This window comes from Felis catus, chromosome D1 (assembly GCF_018350175.1).
Source record: "Felis catus isolate Fca126 chromosome D1, F.catus_Fca126_mat1.0, whole genome shotgun sequence".
NCBI lineage: Eukaryota > Metazoa > Chordata > Mammalia > Carnivora > Felidae > Felis > Felis catus.
Window position 1 is genome coordinate 55105663 of NC_058377.1, and position 16179 is coordinate 55121841.

General features: G+C 37.7%; 1 protein-coding gene across 11 annotated transcripts in view; it reads left to right on the forward strand.

The window, feature by feature from the left end:
- Positions 1-16179, forward strand: part of GDPD4 (glycerophosphodiester phosphodiesterase domain containing 4) — a 174677-nt gene that overhangs the window by 115916 nt on the left and 42582 nt on the right. For 10 of the 11 annotated variants that reach the window (XM_045038692.1, XM_045038693.1, XM_019811762.3 and 7 more), the window contains 3 exons: positions 4344-4491; positions 8496-8578; positions 9313-9359. In XM_045038692.1, the coding sequence (XP_044894627.1) occupies positions 4344-4491; positions 8496-8578; positions 9313-9359 (278 nt within the window). Of the gene's footprint in view, positions 1-4343; positions 4492-5599; positions 7284-8495; positions 8579-9312; positions 9360-16179 lie in introns of those variants that run through there. The other variant, XM_045038698.1, reaches the window with a different exon arrangement.

Consider the following 16179-nt stretch of genomic DNA (forward strand, 5'->3'; position numbering starts at 1 on the left):
GGCCTAAATGCTCCAATTAAAAGACATAGGGTTTCAGAATAGATAAAAAAACAAGACTCATCGATATGCTGCCTACAAGAGACTCATTTTAGACCTAAAGAGACCTGCAGATTGAAAGTGAGGAGATGGAGAACTATCATGTTAATGGATGTCAAAAGATGGGGCACCTGGGTGGCTCAGTTGGTTAAGTGGCTGAAACTTGGTTTCAGCTCAGGTCAGGGTCTCATGTTTTATGAATTTGAGCACCGCATCAGGCTCTGTGCTGATAGCATGGAGCCTGCTTGGGATTCTGTCTCCCTCTGTACCCCTCTCCTGCTTGTTCTCTCTCTCTCTCAAAATAAATAAAAATAAACCTAAAAAAAAAAGAAAGCCAGAGTAGCTATACTTATATCAGAAAAACTAGATTTTAAGACAAAGATGAAGTGTAACAAGTGATGAAGAAGGGAATTATGTCATAATTAAGGGGTCTGTCCATCAAGAAGAGCTAACAATTGTAAATATTTATTCCCCCAACTTGAAAGAACCCAAATGTATACATCAATTAAGCATAAACATAAAGAAATTCATTGATCATAATGCCATAATAGTAGGGGACTTTAACACCCCATTTACAGTAATGGGCAGATCATCTAAGCAAAAAATCAACAAGGAAATTATGGTTTTGAATGACACATGGGACCAAATGGACTTAACAGATATATTCATAACATTCCATCTTAAAGCAGTAGAATACACATTCTTTTCTAGTGCATATGGAACATTCTACAGAGTAGATCACATACTAGGTCATAAATTAGCCCTCAAGAAGTACAAAAAGATTGATATCATACCAGGCATATTTTCAGAACACAATGCTATGAAACTTGAAACCAACCACAAGAAAAATTTGGAAAGACCAAGAATACTTCCAGATTAAAGAACATTCTAGTAAAGAATGAATGACTTGACCAAGAAATTAAAGAGAAAATTAAAAAGTACATGGAAGCCAATGGAAATGAAAACATTACAGTCCAAAACCTCTGGGATGCAGCAAAGGTAGTCATAAGAGGAAAGTATATACCAATCCAGGCCTTCCTAAAGAAGGAAGAAGTGTCTCAAATACTCAACCTAACCTTACACCTAAAGAAGCCAGAAAAAGAACAGCAAATAAAGCCCAAAATCAGCAGAAGAAAGGAAATAATAAAGATTAGAGAAGAAATTAATGATATCAAAATAAAAAAACCAGAACAGATCAACAAACCAGGAGCTGGTTCTTAGAATTAACAAAACTGATAAACCCCTAGCCAGATTTATCACAAAGAAAAGGAAAGGACCAAACTAAATAAAATCACAAATGAAAGAGGAGAGATCACAACCAGCATCTCAGAAATACAAAGGATAATAAGAGAATATTATGAACAACTTATACCAACAAATTGGGCCATCTGGCAGAAATGGACAAATTCCTAGAAACATATAAACTACCAAAACTGAAACAGGAAGAAATCTAAAATTTGAAAAGACCCATAACCAAGAAAGAAGTCCAGGGCCAGGTGGCTTTCCAGGAGTATTTACCAAACATTTAAAGAAGAGTTAATACTTATTCTTTTGAAGCTGTTCCAAAAAATAGAAACGGAAGGAAAAATTTCAAACACATTCTATGAGGCCAGCATTACCTTTATTCTAAAACCAAAGACCCCACTAAAAAGGAGAACGCATGATCAAGTGGGATTTATTCCTGGGATGCAGGGCTGGTTTAATATCCACAAATCAATCATTGTGAGTCATCACATTAATAAAAGAAAGGATAAGGACCGCATGATCCACTCAAGAGATGCAGAAAAAGCATTTGACAAAATAGAGCATCCTTTCTTGATAAAAACCCTCAAGAAAGTAGGGATAGAAGGAACATACCTCAACATCATAAAGGCCATATATGAAAGACCCACCACTATCACCCTCAATGGGGAAAAACTGAGAGCTTTCCCCCTAAGATCAGGAACACGACAGGGATATCCACTCTCACCACTGTTGTTCAAAATAGTGTTCGAAGTACTAGCCTAAGCAGTTAGACAACAAAAATAAATAAAAAGCATCAAAATTGTCAAGAAAGAAGTTGAACTTTCACTCTTCACAGTTCTTTAAATGTTTGGTGGAATTCACCAGTGAAGTCATTGGGTCTAGGACTTTATTTTGGGATATTTTTGGCTAATGATTCAGTCTCCTTACTCATTATAGATATATTCACATTTTTTCATTCTTCATGATTCAGTCTTGGTAGGTTCTGTGTTTTTAGGAATTTGTCCATTTCATCTATGTTACCAAATTTGTTGGGGGTAAAAAGTTCATAGTACTCTCTTATATTTTTTTTATTTCTATCAAATTGGTAGTAATATCCCTAGTTTCATTTCTAATTTCAGTACTTTGAGTCTTTTTTATTAGTTCATCTAACTGAATGTAATTTTGTTGATCTTATTCAAGGAAGTAACTTTTGGTTTCATTGATTTTTCCCTATAGGTTTTCTTTTCTCTAACTTACATCAGCTGTGATCTTTATTATTTTCTTCCTTTTGCTATGTTGGGTCAATTTGTTCTTTTTTTAATTCTCTGAGATATAAAGATAGGTTGTTGATTTAAGATTTTTATTTTTTTAATATAAGCATTTATAGCTATAAATTTCTCCCTTGTACCGCTTTTGCTTCATCCTATGAATTTTGGTATGTTTTCATTTCCATTCATTTATAAGTATTTTCTAATTTCCCTTGTGATTTTTTGATGTGTTGATTGTTTAAAAGTGTGTGGTATAATTTTTCATGAATGTGCAAATTTTCCAGTTTTGTGTTACAGACTTCTAGCTTCATCCACTTGTGGTTGGAAAGGATAATTTGTATGGTATCTGTCTTTTTAAATGTATTGAGACTTAATCTGTGGCCTAACATATGACCTATCCTGCAAAATGTCCTATGTGCACTTGAGAATAATGTGTATGCTATTATTGTTAAGTATTCTGTATATGTCTGTATTCTGTATAGTTTCCTGTGTTAAGTCATCTGTTTCCTTACTTATCTTTGATCTGGTTGTTCATTCCATTATTGAGAGTAGGGTATTGAAGTGTCCAATTATTACTGCAAATTGGTCTGTTTCTGCCTTCAGTTCTATCAGGTTTTGCTCTGTACCTTTTCCTGGCCTGTCATTTGGTGTGTAAATGTTTATAATTGTTATATTTTCTTACTGTATTGAACCTTTTATTAATATATAGTGTCTTTCTTTGTCTCTTATCACCTTTTTTGATATAAAGCCTATATTGTCTAATGTCAGTATAGCCACCTCTGCTGATTTGGGTTACTATTTGCACAGAATATCTTTTTTCTATTCTTTCATTTGCAATCTATCTGTATCTTTGGGTCTAAAATGAGTTTCTTGAAGACAGCATATAGTTGGATCATATGTTTTTATTTATTCTGCCAATTTAGCTGACTTGATGGTAAATTATATTTAAAAAAATTAAAACAGTTCTTGAAGCCATTTACATGGTGTATTTTGTGAGAAATTTAAATCCCTGAAAATGACAACTTGACCAGAATTGCTAGGTATTCCAATACTTATTTTCTTCTTTTCTCTATAAAGAATGCACAAGTATCTGCTGATATTTTGTGTACTGGGAAACATTTGGTTTCATTCCCTCTACTCAAGACTTGTAAAATTTTTTTACATTTGAAATTTAAATAATATTTAAATTTATTTCTTCAGTCCTTCATTTACCATTTATGAAGGCAGGTATTATGCTAAGTAATGGATATACAAAAATGAATAATACACAGTCTCTACTTTTAATTTGATTATAGTCAAGTAAAGAAGACTAATAGGAAAGCAGATAAATATAGTAGAGTGTGGTAAGTACTCTGATGAAAGTAAGTAGAGTTGCTATACAGTCATGTGCTGGAGCTGGTTTATGCCAGCTCATGGAAGCCAGTTATTAAATAGTTAGAAACTTTGCAAATCTGTTTTACTAGTGGTAGCTTGAAATTGACTATGGTAGGAGTATTTATACCATGGAAATTGGCAAATGCTACAAATAGTGCTTTCTCTTTTTTCCCTAGTTTTTCTTTTTTTTCCTTAGGATATCCAGTTTACTAATACACCATTGTTGGTATAGGAGCAGAGGTATTAAATCCAGTCCTTTACCTTATTGCAACATGAACCCATTCTGCGTAGCATGTCATAAGTTGCTACAGGACCAGCTGCTTCTAGTGTTTTAAGTAACAGCCTCTCACAAACATGGTGGCTGTTACCCTTTTAGATGAGGAAAGTGAGATTAAGTCTAGATTCAGACTAAATCACTTGTGGGTTCTGTTTTTATTCCAGAGATTATAAAGCAGCTAACATCAACATCAATTTATATATCGTCAATGAGCCTTGGCTCTACTCACTGGCCTGGTGCTCCAGGATTCACTCAGTGACCACAGACAACATTCAGACCCTGAGTCAGCTAAATCACCCTTACTTCTTCATGGTGAGCTGGTTGTCCAGATTGTTCTTCCAAGTCTGTTACAGTAGGAGTCTAAGTCCCTTACCCCACACCTACATTGTCCACTGTGCAGACACCTGGGGAGCTACTTAAAAGCAGAAAGTCCTATGATATTGGAGATGAGGCATTCTCCCTTCTCTCACCCAGATCCTTCTGTGATTCGTAGGGAGAAATTAGTATTGTTATAATAATTGCTGTTTACCAAATCTTCACAGTGTATTTTTCATGCAGTATGTAATTTGTCCCTCTGAGTTACTCACTTTCATTATCTCTATGAAGAAACAAGTTTTCAGATATTAAGATTCTTGGACATGGTTGCATGATGCAAGATTCAAAATGAGGTCTGACTCCAGAGTTTTGTTACCGTAGCCCCACCTTTCTAGATGCAGTGATAGTGACAGGGGCTGTAGGAACAAACAGGACAGGGGCTGTCCTGAACAAAATCCTTCTGAAAAGGAGAACCATTGTCCAGCCACCTAGCTTAATTGCCCCTCCTAGCCCTGCTACTGCTTATTGCCAGAGGTTTGGGGACCTGAATACTTGGGTTATAATCCCAGCTAAATCCTATCGCTTACTATCTGTGGAAACAGCCCTGGCTAACCAGTTAACTGCTGCAGAGCTTGTTTTTCTTATCTGTGTACAGTAGGTTGACTGAGTGGAACACAATAGTGTATGAGAGAAAACAGCTTAATTTCTCTCCATTGACTCTTTAAACTGCCCTGTGAGGTAGGCTTTCCCTGCTCCTGAATGAAATCTTACTCCAGTCCCATAACTTTTCTAGTCACTCTTAGGTAATTTTTAAATTTTACTTTCAGTCACCAAAAAGACTCAATTCAGAATAAAAGTGTCCAGTTGAGAGTAAAAACCCAGACCCCAAGTTGCCTTGAAAGGTAAACCTTTAGGCATAGAAGCCTAACTGAGGAGAAGAATTATTTCACGTTGTCTTGTCCACACCTCCAGCCTCACTAGCCCTTGTTTAGGGTCACAACCAGAAGAAAGGAGATCAGGGTCAAGGTCACAATCTCATGGAGCCAGACTGCATTGAGGCCTTCTGGTAGCTGTGTAAAATTACTGACACCTTATTTCTTGGTAGCTTGGGCAACTTTCTGGAGATGACCCTGAAGGAAACCTTGGATGGCAGGTCCCTTGGCATAGGCGAAGCCTTGCTACTTGTCTGTCCTTGTATAATTTTCTTTCATATGTGTACTATCTGTTTTTCTAACATTTTCTTTTAAAAAATTGATTACAAAGTAAATCTGTTAATTATATGAAATTTAATCATTACAAAAATACATAAATCAGAAAGCAACACCCCACTCCGTAATCCTATCCCCTAAGTCGGTAATGTTTCAAAGTTGTCCCTTTCCATATATTAAATGAAGTTTTATTAAATAAAGCTTTTTATTTTAATACTTGAATTAATACTATTTGAATTGATAATAAATTCATGTGATTCAAAATTCAAAAACTATAAAGTTTTCTTTTATGCCTTTCTCCTACACCTGGCTTTTTTTAAAGGACCCATCGCCTCTTTGTTCAGGAAAATCCAAATCTTGGCTCTACCACTTACTATGTAAATTTGGAAATGTTAGTTAACCTGTCTGTGCCTCAGTTTATTTATTAGTAAATTAGGGATAATGATAGTACAACAGAAGTATTTTTATCCACCATAGTCTAGTCTGATCACTGGTCTGTTAATTGAAAAAGTTAAAGTGGAAAATCATCTATCTATCTATCTATCTATCTATCTATCTATCTATCTATCTATTTCACAGTCGATCAGCCTTTACTACTTAAAAACAGACAGCTGAAATGTAGTGCCTCAAACAAATATTTTTTTGTTATATCCTTTATGATAGCTCAATGGTCTTCTGGTCTGAGCCAGCTTGGTCTAGGATGGCCGCATTCTTATGTCTAGTGTCTTACCTGGGATGACTGATGTCTCTGTTCATGTTGTCAGTCATCCTCAAGGAGGCCAGCTTGAGCATGTTCACCTGGTGGCAGTGGATTCCCAGCTGTAAGAGAGGTCAAGCCCTAATACACATGCAGTTTTCAGGATTTTTTAGGTGTGATATTTGCTAATGTTCCGTTGGCCAAAGAAAATTACATGGCCAAGTCTAGATTCAAGGTGGAATAGTGGAGAAATAGACTTCATTTCTTGATGGGGAGGAACAGCAAAATCACATTGCACACAGACCTGCATTTTGGGAAGAATGTTGTGGTCATATTTATAAACAATCTGTCACATACATACTTCACACATTTTATTTTAATTTAAAATATTCATTTACCTTGTAACAGAGAGTCAAGGTCTTTGAGGTTACTTTAGCTGATTGAATACTGTATTCACTTGCTTATTTAAACACTGAATAAACCAGCTATGACCTCTAAGTTTTGTTTCTTTAAACAACAAAGTCATTGGGAGAAACAGTCTGAATGAGGGATTTACCCAGATTTTCATAATCCTTTTACCCTAGTCTCTCACAGTGTTTCACTCACACCTCATTCAGTTGCAGTTTATTTTTTAATGACCTGTTCTTTCTTCATTGAGATTTTCAAAGCATTGGCTTAGTTTTCTTAAAAATGACATACTTCTTTTTCACTTAGATTTAAGTGACATTTAATTACACTGCACAGTTATAACAAGTACAACTGTTCTAAGCCATTTAAGGAGAAAGAACGATTGATTCTTTTTAAGGATTTTTTTTAAGGTTTATTTATTTTGAGAGGGAGACAGAGGGAGAGGGAGAGACAGACAGACAGACAGACAGACAGACAACAGCAGGGGAGGGACAGAGAGAGAGAATCCCAAGCAGGCTCCAAGCTGTCAGCAGAGCCAGACTCAGGACTCGATCCCATGAACTGGGAGATCGTGACCTGAGCCAAAATCAAGAGTTAGACACTTAACCAACTGAGCCACTCAGGCGCCCCAAGAACGACTGATTCTTAGTAAATGGATAGCTCGCCTGGTGGGCATTCTGTAGCAGGCCAAGCTATCAGTCAGTTTCCCAGAGGGGATTAAGAGCCTGGGTTTAGTGGAAGTTGGTTAAATGTTTTCTACCGTACCTGCTTAGTGGGCTGTGGTGAGGATGAAATGTGAAAACACCTTTAAAGTGCTTAGAATACTTCCTTAGCTCTTATGATGCTAATTAATTAATTGTTAGTTGTTGTCATCATGACCATTAGTGTTACTGTCATTATTAATGTTAGTATTCACTCCACAGAAAGACCCTGGGATAAGGTGAGGAATGGCTCAAGAAAAAAAAAGTCCCAGACCCAACAGAGAGGGAACAATGGAGTTGGAAAGGGAGGATCAAATCAGGGAATTACAAAACTCACACAAGAGGACCAAGGAGATGGAGCTCTGGGTAATGGGTGATTCAGGCAAGGAGCATGGAGAACGGGGCACATTAGCTAAGGGGGAGTTCTAATTTCAGCATACTTATTTGAAACATGACGATTTAGAACACAAATTCCTAGATTCTAGCTCACAGTCCAGTTGCTTCAGCGTCATCCGAGAAGCAGATGAAAATGCAGAAATGGTAGTTTCTGAGATATGTAGTGAGACCTAGGACCCTGTATTACTCCAAGGTGTCCAGGTATGCTTGGATGTGCAGCCAGATTTGGGAAGCAGTACTATGAAAACACAGAGGGGTAGAAGTCAAGAAACTTGAGCTATATGGAGTCCTAGGTCCAGAATAGACTTGCTATGTGACTTCTCTGGGACTCCTCTGAGGGTTAAGGGAGATAAAGAGTATGAAGTGCTTTGTCCCGTGTAGAGTCCCCTGCACATCTAAGGGTGATTGTTAGGATATCAGCAGGTACTCTCTGTGTTTGAGACCACCACATCAGTCAAAGTTTCTTTAACCTGCTCAGCCTTTCCCCTGCTCTTCCCCCAACCCTGGCAGGAGAGCATAGGACTTGGCCCATGTGATCTGAAATCCTTTCCAACTGTAGTTTTTTAAACTGTTTTGTTTTCTGTTTTGCAGACACCAGGTTACTATATGTTCATGTGGCTTCTCATGGATAGTGTTTCTGCAGTTCTCATTTTTGCCATATTTTATTTTCATTGGTAAGCATATAGTTGCTATTTTAAATGAATTTTTCCCAAGATAAAAGTGTAAGTAGTTCTTATGTAAAGCTCAGAAAAAAACACTTAGACTCTTCCTGTAATTCCACATGGCAGGCTCTCAGGAAGACAGTGTTTGTACTTTGAATCTGTCATTTCTTCTCATGCTGCCTGTAGCTCCTCACAGCCTTTCTGCCACCTCAACACAGGACGATATTCTAAGGATATGGACTCTCACTGAAGCCTAGTCAAATCCTGTTACTACAGATTCATTATAGACCAGTTAGAAAAGGACAAGGGTTGAAGGTTGTACAGAACAAGTGCCTCAACTTCCCACCTTCCATGAAACAAAGCAGGTTCACAAACTGGGAAGCCCGGGTTGTAGCCCTGGTTATGGTCCTCAGTTGCTGGGTGAACTGCTTCTTTCTAGGCTATAGTCTTATTATCTGTCCAAGATGACATTTGAGAATCCTTGCAGGGCAAATGCTATAGGATTGCAAGATTCAAGGTGGGAAAGGGAACATCCAGGTAGCAGAATTTTAGCTAGAGGAGTCCATAGTTGTTTGACCTCATCATGCCCATCATTTCTTCATTTGTGAGTTATCCTTTAAAGAAGAAAGTATAAACCCTGTACTTAAGTGAGAATTTGGATAATGTTTCTTTTCTGCCTATTGCCTTGATTATTGTCTTTTTTGGAAGAGGCCTGTGAGACTCATGGGTGGTCTGTTTCCTTCTAGGTGGAGAGAGAGCAAAAAAGAAATGTTCAATAACAGCATTCACACAGGTAAAGTCAGAGGCTTAGCCTTGTCCTGTCTCTTCATCCTTACCCGTTGCCTCCAGGATGTGGGGCCTGCTTTTCATGTCTCTGACAAGAACTGAGAGAGTCTGTGGAAAGTGGGAGGTGGGGACCAGGGATAAGTTGGGAAATATAGGCTGGAAAGCCCTTGACATCAGGCTTCATTTTGGACTTTATCCTTTGGAGTGAGGCCTCTTGGAAGATTTTGAGCATGGGTGTTGATTTGTTCACTTGTTCACGTATTAATTCATCACACAGTTATTGAGTACCCCCTTTGTGCCAGGCATTCTGAGAAGGGCTGAAGATAACTGAAAGCTGTCTATGGAGGTGGCCCAAGGGAAGGGAGGGCTGACACCCAAAGAACAGTGAGGAAGGAAGCAAAAGTAGAGCAGTTGACACCATTGGTCCAGGCACCAAGGTCCAGCTACCATAGTATCTGCCATGCCGGTGAGAGATGAATGTGTTTTATGGGCCTTCAGTTGTGGGCGATGTATGTTGGAGGGTGGAGGGAGAAAACTGCAGAGATCCTGAAATGCTGGACTAGAGTCTAGGCTCTGCATATAAGTAATCAAGAGATGGCAAATGAGCTTTGAACAAGGGAGCAATATGCTTAGATTTCTGTGTAAAGGGATAGAATAACAGAATACCTCTTATTTAGAAGAATAACTCAGGGACTAAGGAAGTGAGATAGGCCCAGTAAGGGGAAGGGAAGCTAGATTTTATTTTTCAGGAGGCTGTGGGGATAATAACACAGTGAGTAACTGGTTGGAAAGCCAGTGCAATGTCAAAGGAGAAGCCAATTGGAGGCAAAGGACTGTGCGATACACAATACAGTTTTCTTCCACAGTTCCTGGAGCCTTAGGTAAAGTTGGTACAGTCACAGAATCATGAATTAATTTCATTTCTCGTGGATAGTGGTGAAGATCCTGAAACACCGTGCACCAGCTGGCAGAGGGTTGAACTGATAGAATACTTTAAGAGTTGTAGGAATGGATCCACAGGGACCATGAAAAAATAAGTTCAGAAACCTGAATAAATTAAGTGGAGGGCAATCGTCTTTAATACTGTGAAACTGAAGGATCAAACTAAGTTCACCCAAATCTCTTAGATCTCAGAAAGATCTTAAGTAATCTTTGAGTTATATGGATTTTAAGATCACTCTGCTTACTGTTAATAAGTCTGAAGGCTTTATTCTAGCTACCTTATGATTTTCCATAGTTGTATTAGTAAACTGGGACTGCTATAACTAAATACCACAATTTGGGTGGCTTACACAACAGAAATTTATATTCTCAGTTCTAGAGCCTAAAAGGCCAAGATCAATGTGTGAGCAGGTTTGGTTTCTTCTGAGGCCTCTCTCCTTGGCTTGCAGGTAGCCATCTTCCTGCTGTGTCCTCATACAGCCGTATCTCTGTGGGCACACGTACACTCAGTGCCTTTCTGTGTCCACATTTTCTTTTCTCCAATCATATTGGATTAGGCCTGATTTTAATCCCTTCTTTAAAGGCCCTATTTCCAAATATAGTCCAGTTCTGAGGTACTGGGGTTTGGGGCTTCCACGTGTGAACTTGAGGGGCCCAAAATGTAGCCCAAAACAGTAATAGAGCCAGGAATTGGAAAAAACAACAACCACCACCCATGAAAATGATGATGAAAGTATGGATGGGAGAGAAAGTTTTGAAGGAAAATTCAAAGAATGTATATGTATGAATGAAGGAAAAATTACTTAGTTAAATTGACCCCAACTCCCTACCATATTGAAATGATGATAAGAAAATAAGGTGAATAAAAAATTAAGAATTTTTCTTGTTTTTTTTTTTGTTTTAAGTTTTTAGTTGTCTGTTACAGAAACCAATTTTGCCTGATCTAAGCAGAAAAAAAAAATGTATTGAAAGGCTGTTTGGGTGCCTCCAAGAGATACCTAGAAGGTACAGGACCAAGTTTAGAATCAGGGAAGGTACAGGGAAGACTGAAGCCAAAACCACAGCCCAGATCCACGGGGGCTGAAGAGAATAGAACCCCAGACACTAAGTACAGTATCACATCTTGCACCACAACAACCTCCAGGATGGGCATGTACTGGTGCAACTGCTGCTGCCACCATAAGGCATTCATCTTTCTAGCTTTAGGATGTATTTTTCAACACTGTAAAGAAGTCAGTCCTTTGTCTTCTGCCTCATATAGTTTCTTATGAAAGGTCTTACCAAAAAAAAAAAAAAAAGTCTTCCGTTTTATCTTTGTTCCTCTACTTGTAATATGTCCTTTTTCTCTAGCTGCTTTTTAACATTGTTCTTTTTATTACTGGTTTTCAATAATTTGATTATGGTTTACTTTGTTGTATATGAGTATGTGTGTGTCTATCTATCCTGCTTGGGGTTCGCTGAACTTTTAGATCAGTCAGTATAATTTTCATCAAATTGATACATTTTCAGCCTTCATTTTTTCAAATATTTTCTTGCTCCTACCCTCTTCGGGGGTTCTCAATTACATAGATAAGAGAAAGTTTGATATTATCCCATTGGTTGCTGAGACTCTGTTTGTTGTTATTTGTAGCCTATTAATTTCTCTGCTTCCTCTTGAGTAGATTCTATTTCTGTATATATTAGTTTTTTATTGCTGTGTAACAAATTGCTACAAACCTATCAGCTTAAAATAATACAAATTTATCATCTCACAGTTTCTGTGGGCCATGGGTTCAGGCATGGATTAATAGGGTCCTCTACTTAAGAGTCTCCCAGGCTAAAATCAAGGTATCAGCCTAGACTACAATCTCATCTGAGACTAGTTGTTGGAAGAATTTAATTCCTTACTGATTTGTAAGTGGTAGAACTGAAGTTGTTTCTGTTTCCTTGATGACTGTTGGCAGGGTTTGCTCTGAGTTCCTAGAGTCCACCTTCAGGTCGCAGCCATATGGCCCTCTGACAACATGGCAGCTTACTTATTCAAAATCAGCAGGAGAATATCTTATAGCAGATAGATTCAGGAAAAAGAGACCAAAGGAAGTAAAATAACATACAAAACAAACAGAAAACAAGTTGACACATGATAGTCTTAAATCCAACCATTTATTAATTACATAAAATATAAATGGAGCAGATACATGGAAGTAGGGATTGTCAGACTGGATAGAAAAAAGCAGGACCTAACCATATGTTGTCTACAAAAGAAATATTTAAGGGGCGCCTGGGTGACTCAGTTAAGCGTCTAACTTTGGCTCAGGTCATGATCTCACCATCAGTGAGTTTAAGCTCCACGTCAGGTTCTGTGCTGACAGCTCGGAGCCTGAAGCCTGCTTCAAATTCTGTGTCTCCCTCTCTCTCTGCCCCTCCGCTGCTCCTGCTCTGTCTCTCTCAAAATAAAATAAAAACATAAAAGTTTTTTTAAAAGAAATATTTAAATAGACAACAAAAGATTAAAAATGAAAGAATGGGAAAATGATATGGCATGGAAAAACAGTAAGCATAAGATATAACATCTGAAAAAAATAGACTTCAAAACATGGAGCGTTACTGGAAGCAAAGATTTCATAAGTGATGAAAAGGTCAGTATAGCAAGAAGGCATTATAATTAGAGCTCTGTATAAACTTCATACATGAAACAAAAACTGAAAGAGAGAAATAATGCTTGGGCATTTTACCATTCCTCTCTCAGTCCCTGCAAGAACAATGAAACACAAAAAATAAAATCAGAAACGTTATTGAAGTCTGAACAACACTTACAGCCACATGGACCTAACTGACATAAAACATTATACACAACAACTGCAGACTATATAATATTTTCAAATGTACATGGCATATTGCCAAAATAGACCACATGACAGGCCATAAAACAAGTCTCAATACATAAATTTAAGAAGACTGAAATCTTTAAGTATGCTCTGTGACCATAACAAAATTAAATTAGAAATGAGCTTTAATATGGGAATGCAAGCTGGTGTAGCCACTCTGGAAAGCAGTATGGAGGTTCCTCAAAAAACTAAAAATAGACTACCCTACGACCCAGCAATTGCACTACTAGGCATCTATCCACAGGATACAGGTGTGCTGTTTCGAAGGGACACATGCACCCTCATGTTTATAGCAGCACTATCAACAATAGCCAAAGTATGGAAAGAGCCCAAATGTCCATCGATGGATGAATGGCTAAAGAAGAAATGGTATATCTATACAATGGAGTATTACTCAGCAATCAAAAAGAATGAAATCTTGCCATTTGCAGCTACGTGGATGGAACCGGAGGGTATTGTGCTAAGTGAAATTAGTCAGAGTAAGAAAAAATCATATGACTTCACTCCTATGAGGACTTTAAGAGACAACACAGATGAACATAAGGGAGGGGAAATAAAAATAATATAAAAACAGGGAGAGGGACAAAACAGAAGAGACTCATAAATATGGAGAACAAACTGAGGGTTACGGGAGGGGTTGTGGGAGGAGGGATTGGCTAAATGGGTAAGAGGCACTAAGGAATCTACTCCTGAAATCATTGTTGCACTATATGCTAACTAATTTGGATGTAAATTTTAAAAAAATAAATTAAAAAAAGAAATGAGCTTTAATAAAATACTAGGTAAGTCTCTAAATGTTGGAAATTAATGTATTTCTAAACATCAAGTTGATTTATCAAGGGATAAATCACAAGAGAAATTAGAAAATATTTTAAAAGGTAATGCATATACAATAGTGAAATTTGTGGGGTAAAACTAAAGCAGGACTTGGAAATTTGTAACTTTATATTTTAGAATGAAGAAAGCTTAATATTGATAAGGTTTTACCTCAAGAATCTAGAAAAAGAAGAATAAATTTTTCCCCAAGTAAAAGGAAGGAAAGAATAAAGATAGCAGGAATCAATGAAATATAAGGTACCCCAAAAATAGAGAAAATGAAAGAAAGTAAAAGTTATTTTTTTATTTTTTATTAAATATATGAAATTTATTGTCAAGTTGGTTTCCATACAACACCCAGTGCTCATCCCAAAAGGTGCCCTCCTTAATACCCATCACCCACCCTCCCCTCCCTCCCACCAGTTTGTTCTCAGTTTTTAAGAGTCTCTTATGCTTTGGCTCTCTCCCACTCTAACCTTTTTTTTTCCTTCCCCTCCCCCATGGTTTCCTGTTAAGTTTCTCAGGATCCACATAAGAGTGAAAACATATGGTATCTGTCTTTCTCTGTATGGCTTATTTCACTTAGCATAACACTCTCCAGTTCCGTCCACGTTGCTACAAAGGGCCATATTTCGTTCTTTCTCATTGCCCTGTAGTACTCCATTATGTATATAAACAACAATTTCTTTATCCATTCATCAGTTGATGGACATTTAGGCTCTTTCCATAATTTGGCTATTGTTGAGAGTGCTGCTATAAACATTGGGGTACAAGTGCCCCTATGCATCAGCACTCCTGAATCCCTTGGGTAAATTCCTAGCAGTGCTACTGCTGGGTCATAGGGTAGGTCTATTTTTAAGTTTTTGAGGAACCTCCACACTGTTTTCCAGAGCGGCTGCACCAGTTTGCATTCCCACCAACAGTGCAAGAGGGTTCCCGTTTCTCCACATCCTCTCCAGCATCTATAGTCTCCTGATTTGTTCATTTTGGCCACTCTGACTGGCCTGAGATGATATCTGAGTGTGGTTTTGATTTGTATTTCCCTGATGAGGAGCGACGCTGAACATCTTTTCATGTGCCTGTTGGCCATCCAGATGTCTTCTTTACAGAAGGGTCTATTCATGTTTTCTGCCCATTTCTTCACTGGGTTATTTGTTTTTCAGGTGTGGAGTTTGGTGAGCTCTTTATAGATTTTGGATACTAGCCCTTTGTCCGATATGTCATTTGCAAATATCTTTTCCCATTCCGTTGGTTGCCTTTTAGTTTTGTTGATTGTTTCCTTTGCTGTGCAGAAGCTTTTTTTCTTCATGAGGTCCCAATAGTTCATTTTTGCTTTTAATTCCCTTGCCTTTGGGGAGGTGTCAAGTAAGAAATTGCTGTGGCTGAGGTCAGAGAGGTTTTTTCCTGCTTTATCCTCTAGGGCTTTGATGGTTTCCTGTCTCACATTTAGGTCCTTTATCCATTTTGAGTTTATTTTTGTGAATGGTGTGAGAAAGTGGTCTAGTTTCAACGTTCTGCATGTTGCTGTCCAGTTCTCCCAGCACCATTTGTTAAAGAGACTGTCTTTTTTCCATTGGATATTCTTTCCTGCTTTGTCAAAGACTCGTTGGCCATACATTTGTGGGTCTAGTTCTGGGGTTTCTATTCTATTCCATTGGTCTATGTGTCTGTTTTTGTGCCAATACCATGCTGTCTTAATGATGACAGCTTTGTAGTAGAGGCTAAAGTCTGGGATTGTGATGCCTCCTGCTTTGGTCTTCTTCAAAATTACTTTGGCTATTCGGGGCCTTTTGTGGTTCCATATGAATTTTAAGAGTCCTTGTTCTAGCTTTGAGAAGAATGCTGGTGCAATTTTGATTGGGATTGCATTGAATGTGTAGATAGCTTTGGGTGGTATTGACATTTTGACAATATTTATTCTTCCAACCCATGAGCGTGGAATGTTTTTCCATTTCTTTGTATCTTCTTCAATTTCCTTCATAAGCTTTCTATAGTTTTCAGCATACAGATCCTTTACATCTTTGGTTAGATTTATTCCTAGGTATTTTATGCTTCTTGGTGCAATTGTGAATGGGATCAGTTTCTTTATTTGTCTTTCTGTTGCTTCATTATTAGTGTATAAGAATGCAAATGATTTCTGTACATTGATTTTGTATCCTGCAACTTTGCTGAATTCATGTATCAATTCTAGCAGACTTTTGG